This window comes from Panthera onca, chromosome B3, assembly GCF_046562875.1.
Source record: "Panthera onca isolate mPanOnc1 chromosome B3, mPanOnc1 haplotype 2, whole genome shotgun sequence".
In the NCBI taxonomy this organism is placed as follows: domain Eukaryota; kingdom Metazoa; phylum Chordata; class Mammalia; order Carnivora; family Felidae; genus Panthera; species Panthera onca.
In genome coordinates, this window is record NC_138344.1 from 96,975,785 (window position 1) to 96,994,234 (window position 18,450).

Sequence of the window (18,450 nt, forward strand, 5' to 3'; positions counted from 1 at the left end):
CAAGAAAAACTAACTAGAAACGTGACTGGCTGTTTTGTTTCCATGTAATACAGCAAAGACAGTTTTCCTATGGGAACAAATTCCCAGATTTTTTATTGTTCTAATATTAGTAAATGTAGGCTGGCTGGCTGGCTGCATCAGTTGGAGTATGTGACTCTCAATATCGGGGTTATCAATTCAAGCCCCACGTTTGGGTGTAGGGATTACTTAAAAGCTTTTAAAAATATTCATAAATGTATTCTGTAAGACCAAGAAATGTCTTAATACTCCAATAGTAACTTCCAAAAACATCTTTTAAGAAGTTCAATTTTCAAAAGTATCACTAAATAACCTGTATTTTGTGTGTGACAGACATGAGAAGAGTGAAATACAGAGTTGAAGCAAAAATACTAAATTTCATTCAGTGTATTTGTATTGTAATTGTTTGGGTCGTTAATATTGGTTGGTAAACTTCTAAGAATCTCTGTTTCAAACATAAATATGTTCTATTTAGTGAAACTTATAAACGCATAGTTTTGAGATTCTATCCCACCACACACACATACTGATTAATTTCCAGTTAATTGCATTCTTGAGAATTTTTGTAACAGACACAACTTAGTGAATATTTACTTTAAAACTTTATTAAAGTTATGGTAAAGAAAAGAAGCCAAAAACAAACAGAAGCAAATATATACAGGTTGTATTAAAACTATATGTTTAATAACCCTCCATTAGAAAAAGTACACATCAGAGGAATCACAAAAATCACCATAATTAAGGAAACTCTGTATAAATTATACATGCAAAAGATATCGCCAGTTTCCCCATTAGAATCAAAATTGAAAATTTTAATTTTATACTTTCTTAAGTACTTTGTTTTACAATAATAGTTAACAGAAAAATAATCTAAGTCCAAAAAACTTTACTCTTAACTTTTAAATTCTAAAATTATATAGAATTAATCCAAGTCATACAGCAAAGAATTATGAAAACTGAATGCACATTGAGTCACATGATCTTTAATAAACTGCACACTACCATCCTGCATATTGGTTTCTTTTATGTTGTCAAGACCAGGTAAATTGTGAACTGTTGTTTCGTTTAGTAATGATTGATGGTCTCCATGTAATTCTTTCTCTTCTGTTATCACTGGTTCTTTTAAATTATCTTTTTCCTCATTTGAGTAAACGGGACTTTTTTCTTTTATAAATTCAGGTTCCATTTTTGACTCAGGTTGCTGAGACTTTCCAAATAGCATGTGAGAAACATCAAGAGACTCTTGTTGCAAGCATACAACTGAACCACAACCGTCTGTTTCTAGTACTTTAACTGCCACAGATGAATCAGAATCAGTTGTTGAGGCGGTAGGATGTTCTATATTTTCTTTTTCAGTTACAGGACTTCCTTCATTGACTTTTTCTTCCTTTTCATGAAGCTGCTCAGAGTTACTACATTCTTGCAACTAGGTCAAGAGAAACAATAAATTAAGAATTCTTTGAAACAAATAGAAAATTAAATTGTAGTACTCTCTGGGTATAGATTTTTTTTTTTAATTGTGAGGGAACAACCCTTGCAGAACTGTGGATTTCCAGGCTTCCCCCTCAAAGTCATCTTCCAAATGCTGCCAGTTATTTTTTAATAATGCAGACAATGCAAACCTGGCATTAATTCTTGATTAATTCCTTCCAGTGACTCCTCATCTCCTTCAAGATAAAATAATCCTGGCCTACCAACCCTTTAGTAGTCTTTCTAATAAGGTCATTCTTGAATTTCTTGAGTTTTCTTGAATTTCTGTGATTCTTTAGATCCACTCCCTCCCCACATTCATATATAAATCAACTGTGCTAGTTACTAAATTATCTCTGTGTCCAATATTGAAGACTAAAAATAACCAAACTAGGGGTAGGTGGGTGGCTCAGTGGGTTAAACGTGGGCTCAGGTCATGATTCCACAGCCTAGGGTCATGGGATAAAGCCACACATCGGGCTCCACCCTGAGCAGACAGCCTGCTTAAGAGTGTCTCTCCCAGGGCAGCTGGGTGGCTCAGTCGGTTGAGCATCCAACTCTTGATTTGGGCTTAGGTCATGATCTCACAGTTTGTGAGATCAAGCCTCACATTGGGCTCTACACTGACAGTGTGGTGCCCGCTTGGGATTCCCGCTCTTCCTCTCTCTCTCTGCCCCTCCCCCAACTGTGCAGGCATGTGCATGCAATCTCTCTCAAAATAAATAAACTTAAAAAAAAGATGCTTTCTCCCTTGCCCCTCTCCCCCATGCTCGCTCTCTCTCTCCCTTTCTAAAATATAATTAATTAACTAATTAATTTTACAAAATAACTAAACTTATGGTTCAACTAGAAATAATGAACAAACAGAATGACACAGCTCCTTCCCACGGTTTGAGAGTCAAAAAGACTTCTTTGTCCCTGGACTGGTACTCAAACTTCCTAAATGTTAGTCTCACTCTATTCCTCAATGGAGAGTTACTTTGGGATGAAATGAGATCTGTGTGAAAATAAATCACAAAGTGCATGGCACACAGTAAAATACATACAAAGAGGTCTTTACTCCTAAGTCTTCCCAGATACTATGTACATTTGATTTAAAGTTATGACATCAAGAAATCAAAAATTAAGATATTGGTCAGGCTTTAACCTGGTCCTAAATCACTACTCTACAAAGTCCACCAAATCCTTACCTTTGCATGAATCTGAATCTTACTATCAGTAACCTGAAGAACTTCAATTAATGGTGGGGTTAAGGACATTGTCTGTTTAAATGGAGAACTCAGGACCTCTTCAAGTACCTCATTAACATTTTCTTCATTGACAAACAGCTTTTCCTAAAATAAGAGAAAAAAAATTCTGCCTCATAAGTCATTCTTGACACATTTGATCTAAGAACAGCTCGTAAAAGTTCTTAACACAGTTCAGGATTATACTTTTAAATGTTTAATGTTACTCCTATGCTGTTTTGGCAGAAGAAAACAGTATTGAGTAGTTAAGAGTAGCAAGAGTATATACATATAACGGCAAAGGCGCTAAAAGAAAAGTCTTTAAAAAATCCTAGTTCCTTTTCTAAGTCTCTGTTAACAATCTGAGATAATCTTACTTATAAATGATATTTTTCTTTCTTTTTTCTCAATATTGTATAAGAATAACATCACCACTAGGTCTAAATGCAGTCACAGCTATAAAATGTAATTTAATTTTAGAATACTTCCTAATGAGTCAGCTAAGAAAAATACATGACAGAATTTATTCAAATTTTGTGTGACCAGTTTGCGTTTTAGTTCTTGGCCTGGTAACAGCCAAATATAATATTTTACTTGAGAAGTAGATTCTAATTTTACACATTGAGATAATCCAGCGTGATACTAGCATATAGCTATTTATAAGAATGAAATAGATTTCAAGAGACATAGGAAAGATTTCCAAACTACTATTAGGAAATGCATAAATCACTTTTACCAGACTCTCAAACACAAAGCAGTTTGTGCATATTCATGTGAAATGAATATAGGTATATAGTTAGGGTGTTGAAGAGATAACCATATTTAAAATTCATAAAATCAGTTTATTGTTGCCTGAAATAAAATACTTACATAAAAACAAATTTCCAAATAAACACAGTTCATTATTTGGTCCAAATAGGAGGGCAAAATCAGAAAGAGACAAGTTTCAAGTTCCCTTATTTTATACAGTATCTACACTTGTGAACGCCTACCAAAGTGAACCTTGGGTACAGAAAAATCTTACCCAAAAATTTGGAGTAATTTCATTCCTATTATTTTAAGTTCCAGAATAACTGATGATAGAAACATTCCCCAATTAAAAGCATTTCTAAGGTTCCTGTCTCTGGAAAAACACATTCATTGCACAAAAATACACCAAATACTTTAGTCTTTAGTAAACCCAAGGGAAAGTAATATTTATAATGGAAATGGTTATGATTAAAATATAGAGGATTTGCATAAGCTTGCCTTATTCTAATGGCTGATTTTACTCTAATAAAATATATTCAATTTAGTGGTCCTGTATCTCTAGGAAAATTTCCAGTGGATATTTAAGGCTTTTATAAATAATATTGTACTTATGTGTAAAGTAACAATTCTGACCTTGACCATCACAATCCAGTCTCTTTATAATTATTTCCATATAATGCATATAATTTAATCACTATATTTTCTATGTCTACCCACCTATTACTCTTGTGATTTTAAAATAATTTTACTTTAATACTTAGAGCCTAGTCCAGTGAAGTGTAAAGAAGAATAATTGAGTATTATGGTTCCATCAGCCTTAGCAAATGTGATGACTAATGAAGTAATTATAAATCTATTTCAGGCATCAAAGATGTAACACACAGTTGCCCTAATCCCATTTTGGTCTAATTTCCTTGCTAAAATAATGTTAGCTTTCTAGAAAATTAGATTAAAATATATTCTTTAGTATTCTCTCAACTGCTTATCCATAAAGCCTTCTTCCCAGTTTTAAGTTATTTTTACATTTATTAAAACAATTACAGGGGCACCTGGCTGGCTCATTCAGAAGGGCATACGACTCATGATCTCAGATTGTGAGTTCAAGGCCCACGTTAGGTGTAGAGATTACTTAAATAAACTTTAAAAATAAGTAAAGAAATAAAACAATTACAGGAAAAAACTGCCCTTTCCTAAATGTCCCCCTTCTGATGATATAAACAGTCAATTTCATATTATATTCTCACAAAGTATTTTACCTAGTCCTGGCTTATTTACTATTTTGGGATGGTTTCAAATTAACCACTTCTCCCAGAAGATGCCCCTCATAAAATATAACTTATTAGCAAATATCTAGGAAAATAACAGGAAGAGGTGAAAATTTCTGGCAAGTTAAAGCCCAAGACCAGAAAGTTAATTTTCAATATATACTCTGCAACAAGTTTTATTTCTGGGAATTAGTACTTCGGTACTATTAATTTTTTTTAAAAAACTGTAAAATTTGAAGTTCTAAGGAACTTTTTAAACTCATAAATTAACAACTGGTGGTTTGCATTGAGGTATTCATCTGTTACATGTAATTTTTTTTAGCTTGTAACAAATTCAAGGGTTAGAATCTGAAATTCAAGAACCTCAATAACCTTGAAAGTGTAGTAGCAACTACAATAGAACATACTATTCATGAAAACTGTATCCTGAGTAAACTAGATAATGCTCAGCCCCAAGTTCTAGAGTACCCGCCCATAAGAGGTGTAGCTGATCTTGATGTTCAGTTTAACAATATTTATTCAGTTAATCCTTCAACGAGGGTGGCGGGGTGGGGGGTGTTGGGGCGCCCCCCATCCCACGGTTTAAAACTCCACCTACAACTTTTGACTGCCCTAACGCTTAACTACTAATAGCCTACTGCAGATTGGAAGCCTTACTGATAACATAAAGAGTCTATTAACACATATTTTGCATTTATACTATGTCCTTATAATGTAAACTAGAGAAAACAAAATGTTATTAATAAAATCATAAAAGAAAATACATTTAGGGGCACCTGGCTGGCTCAGTCAATGGAGCCTGATGTTGATCTCTGGTGGTGATTTCGAGCCCCAGGTGGGGTATAGAGATCACTTGAAAATAAAATCTTAACAAAATACACTTAAAGCTTTTCAAAAAAGATCTGCTTGTAAGTGGATCCAGGCAGTTCCATCTTGTGTTGTTCAAGGGCCAGTTTTAATAGTAAATTTTAAAAGTGGGACGGAATATTTCAAATATTAAGAATCTAGAAAGAACTGTTACCTCCAAAGAATCTTTGTTTAAACCGTAATACCACTCTCTCCAATGTCCATGGCATTCTGGAGATTTGGCCAGTTCTATCACTGCATTGTTTGAAGAAACACTAACCACAGGTTCTTTGGTATTCAATTTATTCTCTGGAGCGAATTGCAAAAAGAAAGAATAATAAACTAAGTCTTGGGTGGAGAAGCACAATTTGTACCGGAAGGGGCTCACATCCCCTTGAAGGCTTTGCGGTTGGATCCGAGGCACTTGAATTAGCAGAGTCAGGGATTCTTCATCCTGATTACACTGCAAAGGAGGACACAATGGTTCCCTGCTGCCCGTCCCGGGACGACCCATGGCTCGATCAGATGGAACACCTTCCCCGATCACGCGCGTCTCAACACTGAGATCTCCCCGCGCACTCCCTCTTCCTGCAGAAGACCCCCTGTCAAGGTCCCCAGATGAAGTACAAGGGGAGCCTCCTCCACCGTCCCCAGGTGAGCTCCCTGCTACGGAAGGCGGCTCCTCCTCGATGCCCGTGGTCCACACAGCTTGCTCGTCCAAGGCCCGCTCCTCGGGCTGGGAGACAAGCTCCTCCACAGCGGCGGCCGCACTAGTGCTCGGTAAATCCGCAGCGCCAGGGAGCCTGGGTTCCGGGCCGCCAATCCCGGCACAACCCCCTGCCGGGCCCGCCTCCCCCTCGCGAGCGGAAGGGCACGCCGCGCCGTCAGTTCCGGGTGTGTAGACGGGCTCTTCCGGCTCCGCCGTGGGTATCTGGCGCGCTGGGGGTAGTGCCACGGGAAGCGTGACCACCAGCTGTCGCCGGGCCTTGTTGAACTGCGCCTTGCCGCGGCTGTCGTCCACCGGGTACGGGAGCGAGAGCCGCAGCCGGTAGTCGGGCTTCCTTGAATCAAGGCACAGCCGCTTTCCCGTCACCTCCAGCGCCGCCTGCTCGGCCGAGCGCAACAGCGGCAGCTCGATGGTGACCACCAGCTCCCGGGGCACCGGACTGGGGGCCGAATCCCGGGAACAGCGGTAATCCTGGAGGTCCACGTGGTGGCGCTGCACCACGCTGTAGCGAGGTTCTGTGGGGGCGGGCTGCAGGACCGCCTCCGGAGGGGAGGGCGCCTGGGTCCGGGGGACCACAGAGTTCCCGGCCACCGCCGGGCACCGGTAGGGGTAGGGGAAATCGGGGAGAGGGCTCTCCGGCTCCCCTTCGGGCCGGGCCGGGACACCCCCGGGCAGGGGTGTGCGCAGGACGGCGGCCTCCGGAGTCCCCTTGTACCCGATCTTCAGAGTCTTGGCATTCCTGCGGTCTAACTTCACGCCGAACTGCTTCTCGATGGCCTCTAGGGCCGTGGTGTCCAGCATCTGGCGGAAGCGCTCGTGGCGCCGGGCTAGCGTGAGCGCGTCTGGGTGGAAGACTACGTCGTAGACAGTGTAGCGGGTGCCTCGGCCCCCCGCGTACTCGCGGCCGGGAGCCAGGCTGTAGGGCAGGGACCACTGGCTGCCGGTCGCCGCGCCCCCAGGGCCGGGTCGGCTGCTGGGCGCGCCCACCAGTGCGTTGCTGCACACGTTCACGAAGCAGCGCTGCGCCCCGTCGAGGCTAGTGCGCAGCACGTGGCCAGGTTGCGGGTGTACGAACCGCACATCCACTCCACGTTCACGCTCTAGCGCGGTGATTTCCTCCTCGTAGCGCCGCCGGTTCTCGGGGTCTGTGAGCTCTTCTGCGTACTCGGAGAACATTCGCCGGAACTCCGGGTCCTGGAAGGCGGAGGTGAGCCGCTGGACCTCTTCTCCGCTCAGGTCCAAGTCCTCCAGCGACGAAGAGACTCCCGCCTTGGCCATCCTGCCCCGTGGCTCCTGGCCTTCGAGCCAGGGGAGATTTACCCGAGACCAGGTGGTCGGGACGCGCGGTGCAGTCGCTGGTCTGCGGAGAGTGGGGTGGTGGCGGAGTTCGGTAACCGCCAGAGAACGGAGCCTACGGCAGCGGCAGCGCGTGGTCGTTGCCATAGTGACACTACCAGCACCCGGGAGGAGGGGCAGAAATTGGAGTGGGATGGTGGAAATGCCGCAAATAGCCTCTTAGTTTCTTCAAATCAATCAATTACTCTACATACTGCATTTTTAGATTCCCGTGCCATGGTGCAATTGCTTATGCAGAATAACTGTCATAATAATTGTTGTAATTTCCAGTATTTATGTAAGTTATTGTTCACAACACTTCAAGGTAGATCTGATCACCATTTCACAAAGACTATGGGACCTGAGAAGTTACCTGACCAAGGTCACTTAGCTAGTATACTGGCAAGCTGTAATTCAGTTTAAGCTTATCTACATTTTTTTAAGTTTATTTATTTATTTTGAGAGATAGAGCAAGTGGGGGAAGTGCAGAAAGGGAGGGAGAGAATCCCAAGCAGGCTCTGTGCTGTCAGCGTGGACCCCACTGGGGGGCTGGAACCCACCAACCCTGAGATCATGATCTGAGCCGAAACCAAGAGTCCCACTATAACAGACTGAGCCACCCAGGTACCCTTAAGCTTATCTACATTTTTTTTTTTTTTTACTTTACACCAACATTTCAGATTTCTGGATATGTCACCAGTTTGCCCTATAAACAACTCACATTTGGGGCAAGAGATATGTGCAAGCTATTCATATATGACCAATGAGCAATAAACATGCAGGACTGTTTAAGTTGATTGATTGATTGATTGATTGATTGTAATCTCTACACACCCAGGGTGGGGCTGGAACTCACAACCCCAAGATCAAGAGTCACCTGCTCCTCCAGCTGAGCCAGCCAGGTGCCCCAGGACCTTAATAACAAAAATGCAACTGTAAGATCCCATATATCACTGATCAAAATGGCAAAGGCAGTTTTTGCAATTACTGTGTTTCCTTGGGGTGGTATAGAATTTAATAAAACCTTTCTAGAGAGTAGTTTGGTAGCTATATCAAAAGCCTTGAGAAGATACATACTTTTTTCATCTAGCAATTTCAAATCTAAGAGTGTGGTCAAGGCAACATTACCCATAATTCTCAAGGTTTGGGAACAATCTAAGAATTCCAACAATGAGACTGGGTGAGCGGATTTAGCTACTGCCATACAATGGGATTCTGTGCAGTCATTCAAAGTGATGTTTTAGAAGAATATTTACTGACTAAGGTAGTTATTAATTGGTAGTTATTAAATCCAGTGATTGTTAGTTTCTGTTCTCATTTTGTTGAAACTGTCCTCAACATTTAACACAGTTAATGTTGGCATTACCTCAGTGGCAACACACTTTCCAGGTCTCTCTCCTACCTCGTGAGACACTTGACTCTGTATCATGTTTTGTAAATGTTTGCCTCTGTTCCGCTTTGCAGTAGAAATGCCTCTGGGCTGGAACCCTGTCTCTTCTCCATTTACATTCTCTCCTTCACAATATATTTACACTCACAAATACCAGCCTTATATATCAGGTTCTAAACACCGGACTCCTATATCCAGTTATCTATATGAAGTCTCAGTGTGAATGATTTAATGCTTAAGTCCCTCAGGTTTGAAATGACCAAAAATCTAACTCCTTTCCCAGTCTCTGCCCCCATCTTACAATCTCTTGGCAGCATTCAAAAACAGTTGACTGCCCCCTCCTTGAAACCTACTTTACTCTTGAAGAACTTCATGCTCTCCCATTTTCCTCCTCTGCTTATTCTCTCCTGCCGGGTCTCTAACTGTAGGAGTCACCCAAAGTTTGTTCATCAGCCCTGTTATCTAACTGAATTTTTAGGGGACACCTGGATGGCTCAGTCAGTTAAGTGTCCGACCCTTGGTCTTGGCTCAGGTCATTGTCTCCCAGTTCATGAGATTGATCTCCGTGTCAGGCTCTGCACTGACAGCATGGAGCCTGCTTGGGATTCTCTCTGCCTCTCCCTGGCTCATGATCTCCCCGCCCCCCCTCAAAAATAAATAAACATTAAAAAAAATTGCATTTCTTTCCAGATGATTTTTTTTTTTTTTTTTTTTTTTTTTTTGAGAGGAAATGGGCCAGAGAGCGGCAGAAAGAGAGAGAATCCCAATCAGGCTCTGCACTGTCAGCGTGGATCCCGATGCAGGGCTCAAACTCGTGAACTGTGAGATCATGACCTAAACTGATACCAGGAGTTGGTCACTTAACTGACAGCCATCCAAGTGTCCCTCTTCACAGATGATCTTAATCAAGGCCACAGCTTTAAATGCCATGTAAGTTCAGATTCATTCTTTGAACAGATATTTATTGCACAGTTGCTGCACCTACTGCTTAGATGGCTTAGGCACTGGAACACAACAAAATCATTGTGCTCCAAGGATGTGAAGCAACTGACACTCTAGTATGCTGGAAGTATCTTTTGGATTAATCACTTTGGAAAATTTCTGTTGACTGTAATGTATATCTTATGACTAGGAAGTTCTACTTCCATGTATATATCCAACAGAAACATATCTCTATCAAAAGACATACACTAGAATGTGCATATTTATAATAGCAATATTCGTAATAGACAAACAGTAGAAACTACCCAAATTCTCATCAGTACTAGAATGGACAAATAAAATGTGTATATCCACACAATGGACATGAATGAATAATGTGGATAAATGTTATTAACAAGGTTGTGTGAAAGAAACCAGATGCAAAATAATACATATCATATGATCCCGTTGTACAATAGGCAAAGCTTGGCAAGATAAATCTTCCTGCTAGAAATCAGGCTAGTGATTGTCCTTTTGGGAGGAGTAGGGTGTTGGCCTGATATCCACTAAAGCAAGTGAGACAGCTCTGACAACATGCCAACTCCTGACTGGCACATGATTGAAACAATAGTATCATGCAACAATACTTAACACCTTATAATTTTCTATTCTGCTGTGACCTATTTATTTTAACCCACTGATGAGCTCAACCTTCAATTTAAAACACAGCTCTAGATACATGATCTTGTATAACTTCTGAAGTGTGGAGTAAAAATTACTGTTTAGTAAGGGAGTAGAAGGGAAACAATACACTATGGAGTGAACTTGTCTCTGACCTTTACCAGCTGTGTGACCTTCGCAACTTATTTAATCTCGCTGTTCCTGTCTGTTCACTTACAAATTAAAGGTAATGGTGACCTAACGGAGCCTAAATAGCACAGTAAGCACTTAGCTTAGTGTCTAGCATGGTAAACATTTAACAATGTATTAAAGAATTAGAGTGGCAGTTTCCTACCCCTTTCCAAGCCCAACCACCTTTTTTATTCAGGCTTGTCTAAAAATAAAGCCCAAAGTATAAGAACAATAAAAATGGAGCTTTACTAGTTGAATATGGTAGGAGGGGGCCTACGCTACATGGAAAACACACGAATGTGCACAGGGTCAGAACTGAAACATTCCATTTTAATTTTACCCTGCCTGTGGCCCCCTCACTCTACGAAAACACAGCAGATTCCACAATAGATTTTAGTGATTGAATGATTGGGACCCAACTCATCTTAATAGGTGTATTTTATAGAACACAAGATTACAATTTCTGTGCTTGTAAGGCAGAGAAAGCAATTCATGGGCATAAGCCAGTCTGTAATCATGTCGTCTTTGGTGCAAACTTTGGTGATTTCAATTAGTCACCTGTGCTTGAATAAACACGGGATGCTTTTCCTGACAGTACGGATTTCTCCAAAATGGCAGACTGGGCTAGGCTTCCTGTGTGGCCATGACTGGCTGATGGCAGAACAACAGCAGGTGCTGCCCTTAGGTGGGCCTGCGTGCTCCAGTCTGCACTTCCTGTGGATTCCCCACCCGAGACCAAGTGTTCGCTTTTCTCATAGAAGAGAAATCTTACCCACTCCTGTCTTGTGAACTACCTGGCCCCTGCTCGAAGGCACACCTTCCTATGACAGGGCCTCATACCCAGATTTCTGCAGTGAGGTGGGCCATGCTCCAGCTGAGTAAGTACCAAGTTGGGGAGCACAACAACCCTCTGATTTTTCCCAAAGCAGCCCAGGATACCCTCTGAGTGCTCCTCCTCTACTGCTCCATCTTTCAGACTTCTGCTTTACCTTTCTGGACAACACTGATTCCCACCCAGTTCTAGTTACTATCTTGTTGCCTGGTTTTGGCAACTTCTCTGCTCATAGTTAACTACCCTGCTTCATTTCACTTCACCTTGCTAACTCCTAAATGCACCCTGTCTTTCTAGCCATTAAATGTAAAAATCTCGTATTGAGGAGGGCACCTTTTGGGATGAGCACTGGGTGTTGTATGGAAACCAATTTGACAATAAATTTCATACATTAAAAAAAAAAATAAAATGTAAAAATCTCAAAAAGTTCATTTTATAGAAACAATTATTTGTTAAATGAAGGAGTTAATGAATGAGGGAACACATTGTATCAATTTCCATTTATAACTTTCGACCCATCATCTTTCATAGGTAGCTCTCGTTCTCATAACTGGACCAACAACCTTACAGTGTTTATTTCGCTACCACTTTTAAGGCCCAAATTGTACATTTTCCAAGCAATATATATATAGCATTTGACCTTATGCCTTGATTTCTTCTTTAACTTTTTCTAGGTTATTCTTTTTTTTTTTTTTTTTTTAATGTTTATTTTTTGAGAAATAGAGTGTGGGCAGGGGAGGGGCAGAGAGGGAGACAGGGGATCTGAAGAGAGCTCTGTGCTGACAGCGAGGAGCCCGATGCCGGGCTGGAACTCAAGGGCCATGGGATCATGACCTGAGCCGAAGTTGGACAGTTAACTGACTGAGCCACCTAGGCACCCCTCTTTAGGTTATTCTTGAAATTAAAGCTAAATCTTGCTCTTCTAACATCAGGCCTCTACTAATACTCTCCCCAAATTTTCCATCTTCAAACCACTTCTTAAGTTGCCACTTCACTCTTAACTACTAATTCACTTATCACTATGTTCAGATTAAATTTCCTTGAGGAATTTTCCTTTCAGTATGTCATTTTTATTTTTTATCAGTCTCTATTCTCCCAAAAGCTAATTTTCTTTCAAAGAAATGTCTTCCATTCCAGGCTGTTTGTAATATTAAGATACTCTTACATTTGAGAAATTCTTTGTACCTCTAGCAACTTCCTGTCATTCAGATTCATTTCTAGGCTATTATTGCAATGCCATAAACTAAAAGGTAAGTGAGGGGATGGTATTGAAATAAACACTGTGTCTTCTAAATGTAAAATCTAGGGGGACTATGTGTTTTTAAATTTCCAGTGCCAGAAGATAATTATGAAATTATCATAGTAATATCCTGACACAAAGGTTTTCACTATTAGAATAAATTCTGTGACTTGAAATTTAAACAGTTTGAAAATTGCTGAATATACCATTAGGACTCTTATGGTGATAAAAACCCAAGTTAGACTAAAACAAGGGTTCAGAAAATTTTATAAATATTTGTACTTTTCTTAAAATGAATATTGGTATATGGCTAGACAATAAATAATTAAACCTTTAAAAAAAATTTTTTTTAATGTTTATTTTCGAGAGAGAGAGGGAGACACAGAATCTGAAGCAGTCTCCAAGCTTTCAGCACAGAGCCCAAAGCGGGGCCTGAACTCAGGAACTGTGAGATCATGACCTGAGCCGAAGTCAGACGCTCAACCAACTGGGCCACCCAGGTGCCCCAAAACTTCAGTTTTTAACCATAAATGTATAATCAGATTATATCTTCATACATACTTTCACATGTTTCTTAAGACTATGCAGAAAATATTTTTGCTATAAAATCTTGTAAAGTGTACCATGTTTATTATAACTTAATAACAAAATTCCATAAAATACAAATTTAAGAACATTCTGAGTTTATCATAATTTTATTGTAACTTATCAAAATTACATAGATACAAAATTAAGCAGAAACTGATGAATTTTCTGTCTTTAGATGGTCTTAGAATCTCAGAAACCTTGAAGTTTGCTGAAAATAGAAATTCATAAAATTAAATAGTTTGGAAACCTAATTTATTATATATTTCTTAATATTTAATTGTAGTTCATTTTAAAAATAGGTCATTACATGAACATTGTTCCATATTTAGAAGGGGACACAGTGAAAAATCAGTCTCACACTCCGTCTCTGCTCCCAGAAGCAATTATTTGTCCTTATAAAGATAATGTAATTATATGTAAGCATGTATTGTGAGGGTATATGCTTTAAAAACACTTAAGTGGTAGAATACAATAAGCACTATTCTGCACCTTTTTTTCAATTAGTAACAAGTATATTTATAATTTTTAACCTAATCCCTTCCTTTAAGGCTTTGGAATTTAAATTCAAAAAGTTCTGAAGAAGCACGCACATTTAAATGGATACACGTTTACACTGTTAGTTTTGCTATTACAAAACCTACAGTAAAGTGCCAGTACCTACTTTTATTTTATTTTTTTTAATTTTTATTTTTTTAATTTTTTTTTAAACATTTATTTATTTTTGAGACAGAGAGAGACAGAGCATGAGCAGGGGAGGGTCAGAGAGAGAGGGAGACACAGAATCCGAAACAGGCTCCAGGCTCTGAGCTGTCAGCCCAGAGCCCGATGCGGGGCTCGAACTCATGGACCGCGAGATCATGACCTGAGCCGAAGTCGGACGCCCAACCAACTGAGCCACCCAGGCGCCCCTTAATGTTTATTTTTGAGAGAGAGAGACAGCATGAGCAGGGGAGGGGAGGAGAGAGAGGGAGACACAGAATCTGAAGCAGCCTCCAGGCTCAAAGCCTGATGTGAGGCTCGAACTCACGAACGGTGAGATCATGACCTGAGCTAAAGTCAGACGCTTAACTGACTGAGCCACCCAGGCACCCCACCAGTACCTACTTTTAAACATAAACCTAAGTATACCTGGAGGATAAATTCCTAAAAATGGAATCGCTGGTATATATAGTCTAAGTGTTAAGAAATCCTGTCAATGGGGCGCCTGGGTGGCGCAGTCGGTTAAGCGTCCGACTTCAGCCAGGTCACGATCTCGCGGTCCGTGAGTTCGAGCCCCGCGTCAGGCTCTGGGCTGATGGCTCGGAGCCTGGAGCCTGTTTCCGATTCTGTGTCTCCCTCTCTCTCTGCCCCTCCCCCATTCATGCTCTGTGTCTCTCTGTCCCAAAAATAAAAATTAAAAAAAAAAAAAAAAAAAAGAAATCCTGTCAAATTCCCTTCCATAAAAGTTTTTACCACTTTTTATTCTGGCCAACTATGTGTGAAAATGGGTATTTATTTCTCCACTACATCACCAATACTGTGTTTTAAAATAAACAACTGTATTTGAGAGTACATACAGAAACAGGGTTAACCTTATCTACTTTGTTGTTTTTTTTTAATTTTTTATTTTCTTAACGTTTATTTATTTTTGAGACAGAGAGAGACAGAGCATGAACAGGGGAGGGGCAGAGAGAGAGGGAGACACAGAATCGGGAGCAGGCTCCAGGCTCTGAGCCATCAGCCCAGAGCCCGACGCGGGGCTCGAACTCACGGACCGCGAGATCGTGACCTGAGCTGAAGTCGGACGCTTAACCGACTGCATCACCCAGGCGCCCCAACCTTATCTACTTTGACTACAGTTTCTGTGATTAAGTCTACAGTATGATTTCACAAATAATCTACTAAGCGATTTCTTCTTAGGAGAAACTAAATAGCAGGAAGACCAAATTATTCCACTGTATCTTCAAATTGTCTTCTGTTCTCTTGAAAATAAATGTACATCAACCTGTTTGAGCCAGCACTGAAAAGATTCCTTCAATTATTACTACTAAATTATAGTTTGGAAATCATGTCAAAACTTTTCAGCAGCTGAGTCCATAGAAGATAAAGGAGCCAACTATTTCAACTCAACCAACAGTGAGCGTCAACTGCAAGTCAAAGGCTATGCTAGAAGCTTTTAAGGAAGACGGGTACACACATGACTTCTAACACAGTAATGTCAGGAACTGTCAAAGAGTTCTGCAAAAAGTGCTTAGAACGCAAACAATTCTGCATGTCAATCGGGCAACGTTACCAGAAACAGCTGAAGTCTTTGCCATCATAATTAATACATCAGTTCATTTCCTGTTGTGATTTACTTACTTGTATCCTGACTCATTTTTTAAGAAAAGAGTATAAAATGGCTTGCAGAGATGTCATAAAAAGATAAAAGTAAATGAGGAAATTCAAGGGCAAAATACAGGGGAGAGAAGATGAAGCCAGAGCTGCACCCAAAATTTATGCTAGTAATTCCTCTGCTGCTATCAAAGTGGGCTACACATCTGGTTGTACTTCCTAGCAGCTAAAGCAAAGGGAGCTTCTCAGAAGATACACAGTCTCCCCTAAGATAAACAGTTGCTTGGGACAGACACAGAATTCTCTTGTCCTGAGACCTACTGAAAGTTCCCGGTACTGGTTTTCACAGCAGAGTGTTTCATATCAAATCGCAGTTCAGTAAAAGTCATCCTGAAGGTGGACAAAATATGCTCCTGGCAGACACCCCTCAGAGGTGACTTAATCCTGGGATCACAAAATCAGATTCCCTCAGGGGCATCCAGGTGTGACAATAGGGAGCCATGAGACTGGAGACAGGTGCTTCCTCTTACCTAAGGGCATTCCAAATCAGGTGGGGGGGTGCAGTTTAGGATTCAGTGTGGGCTAGGTAGAGTCAAACATTTGTTGGGCTTATAGAATAGACTAGAATATCTGCGACCTTAATGAATATCTGTCTGGCTGTATTCATTCCACAAATTAAGTAGTGTCTGGAATGCCGTAAGAGTCAAATATGTGTCAAGTGAGTGAATCCGAGAATAAAATTTACAGTATCTCAAAGTGAATGGACTTAAATCCTCCATGAGTTATTGAGCAGCAAGAACAATGCATTTTTTTTTTTCAAGAAATATGTAAGAAACTGTTAATCACGGTTTCAGGGTTAGGAAGCATATGTATTTTTCCTTTCCAATTTTATACTTTTAAACATCGAAATCTTTATCATGTACTCATGTTTGTTTTTATTTGAGTAAATACGTTAATTGCCCACTAAAAATGAAAGACAACTGGGCTGTGTGTTCAAGATTATATTCTCTGACGAGAACCCAGAAGGCAGTTACTTGCTCACTTGTTCTTATCTGAATGTGGGAGCATTTTCAAAATATGATTAACCGAGAAATCGCATGTTAGGATGCCCGAAGCCAAGAGAAATAGGGTCAAAAATGCATATTCTTGGGCTCTAGAGACATCTGATAGGTCTGGAGCAGAATCCTGGAACTTAACAGGATTAAGTTCCAGCTTAATCCTGGATTAAGTTCCCACCTCCAGCGGGGAACACAAAAGCAGTTCCCCACTGCCACAAATTATGCAGCCGGGCTTCCCACATTCAGGGACATCGCAGGGATTGGCACATCCGGAGTGCAATGGATAAGCCTTGCCCTGGGAAAACCACTTTCATGACCATGGTATCTCCTGGGCCAGGGTAAGTAAGAAACTTTTTTGTTTTGTTTTTAAATGTTAATTTATTTTGGGAGACAGAGGATCCCAATCAGGCCGTGCGCCGTCAGCACAGAGCCCAATGCAGGGCTCAAACCCCCGAACCCTCAGATCATGACCTGAGCTGAAATCAAGAATTGGTCACTTAAACCAACTGGGCCACCTATGCTCCACACCCCAGAAACAACATTTTTAACAAGGATCCCAGAAGATTTGGATGAGAGTGGTCTATAGATCACCCTTTGAAAACCACTGCCTTCCCAGGTTATTATTCTTTTTTCCCAAGACAGCCTCCCAATCCCAACCCCTCACCATCACCACACACACATCCAGTCCCCGCCCCCCCACACTTGTTTGCTGCCAATTTAAGGCAGATTACCTAGGTTTTGAGAATCAACCATGTGGAGGGTGGGGCTGACCTCTCTGAATAATGATGTCATCAGAAGTCAGCCTATAAAAGAACTAACCCAGCTCCAGAGCTGTTCTGAGATATTCCTCAGAAAACCGTTCTTAATCTGTTTTATCACAAATGTGCCATCAAGTACATACAATTCTATGTCCCACAGCATGACCAGAAATTCAGCCTAGAATATTCCAAAAGACAATTACAGATATTTTTAAAAACCTCAGCACACCTACAGGACTTGTGATTTTTAGCACTACACTGCTAAAAGACACCTCCTTCTTGCTGTTTCTGGGGGTACACTTACCTGTCTTCTACTATCTTACTGGATGGATAAAAAACTTTGAATGAAAATCCACTTCTTGGAAAAGATCCCTTTGGGAGAAAAAAATGCCTGTAAGTGAACACTCAACTGTTCTAAAAAGAATTCCTACTTTTATTTTTTTATTTTTTTAAATTTTTTTTAACATTTATTTATTTTTGAGAGAGAGAGAGACAGAGCATGAATGGGGGAGGGTCAGAGAGAGGGAGACACAGAATTTGAAACAGGCTCCAGGCTCTGAGCTGTCAGCACAGAGCCCGACGCGGGGCTCGAACTCACGGACCGTGAGATCGTGACCTGAGCCGAAGTCGGCCGCTTAACCAACTGAGCCACCCAGGCGCCCCGAATTCCTACTTTTAAAATCAAACTCCTTGCTCATGACTTAAAAAGAAAGTTGTAAGATGTGACTATAAAGTAATGAGACAGATGTTTTTTCCCCCCGATCTTTGCTGAGATAAGATATTATTATAAAATGGCTCCACCTGAAGCAAAAGTCTTTCAAGTTGGCTAGACTGTCTTCTACTAACATGTATCTGGAAATG

At 40.8% G+C, this 18,450-nt stretch overlaps 2 protein-coding genes and 1 non-coding gene across 7 annotated transcripts in view; all 3 read right to left on the reverse strand.

Moving 5' to 3' along the window:
* Window positions 1-601: 601 nt before the first annotated feature.
* Window positions 602-7,686, reverse strand: DNAAF2 (dynein axonemal assembly factor 2). Of its 2 annotated transcripts, none has more exons than XM_060619767.3 (3): window positions 5,856-7,686; window positions 2,679-2,822; window positions 602-1,444 (listed from the first exon to the last, which is right to left on the reverse strand). In XM_060619767.3, the coding sequence occupies exons 1-3, from the start codon at window positions 7,578-7,580 to the stop codon at window positions 941-943; spliced, it is 2,373 nt and encodes a 790-aa protein (XP_060475750.3). In that variant the 5' UTR covers window positions 7,581-7,686; the 3' UTR covers window positions 602-940. The 2 variants fall into 2 exon arrangements, with proteins under 2 accessions (XP_060475750.3, XP_060475749.3); XM_060619766.3 differs by having other exon boundaries at window positions 5,751-7,686.
* A 5,862-nt stretch (window positions 7,687-13,548) lies between these two features.
* POLE2 (DNA polymerase epsilon 2, accessory subunit) overlaps window positions 13,549-18,450 on the reverse strand; it is a 31,568-nt gene continuing 26,666 nt past the window's right edge. For all 4 annotated transcript variants that reach the window (XM_081795926.1, XM_081795927.1, XM_060619769.3 and 1 more), the window contains 2 exons: window positions 17,894-17,961; window positions 13,549-13,668 (listed from right to left, as the gene is read on the reverse strand). In XM_081795926.1, the coding sequence (XP_081652052.1) occupies window positions 13,650-13,668; window positions 17,894-17,961 (87 nt within the window). In that variant the 3' untranslated portion in view covers window positions 13,549-13,649. The remainder of the gene's footprint in view (window positions 13,669-17,893; window positions 17,962-18,450) is intronic.
* Window positions 17,015-17,177, reverse strand: LOC132670569 (U1 spliceosomal RNA). Its single transcript, XR_009606799.1, has one exon. It is a non-coding gene; the product is annotated as a U1 spliceosomal RNA (small nuclear RNA).

What these genes read in the sequence shown, in the direction of transcription:
- DNAAF2 (XM_060619766.3), bottom strand. Translation starts at nt 7,580, where the DNA reads ATGGCCAAGGCGGGAGTCTCTTCGTCGCTGGAGGACTTGGACCTGAGC. An exon ending in TAAACAAAGATTCTTTGGAG is followed by an intron (nt 2,823 to 5,750) that starts GTAACAGTTCTT and finishes CTCTTATTTTAG; the next exon opens with GAAAAGCTGTTTGTCAATGA. An exon ending in AGATTCAGATTCATGCAAAG is followed by an intron (nt 1,445 to 2,678) that starts GTAAGGATTTGG and finishes CTCTTGACCTAG; the next exon opens with TTGCAAGAATGTAGTAACTC.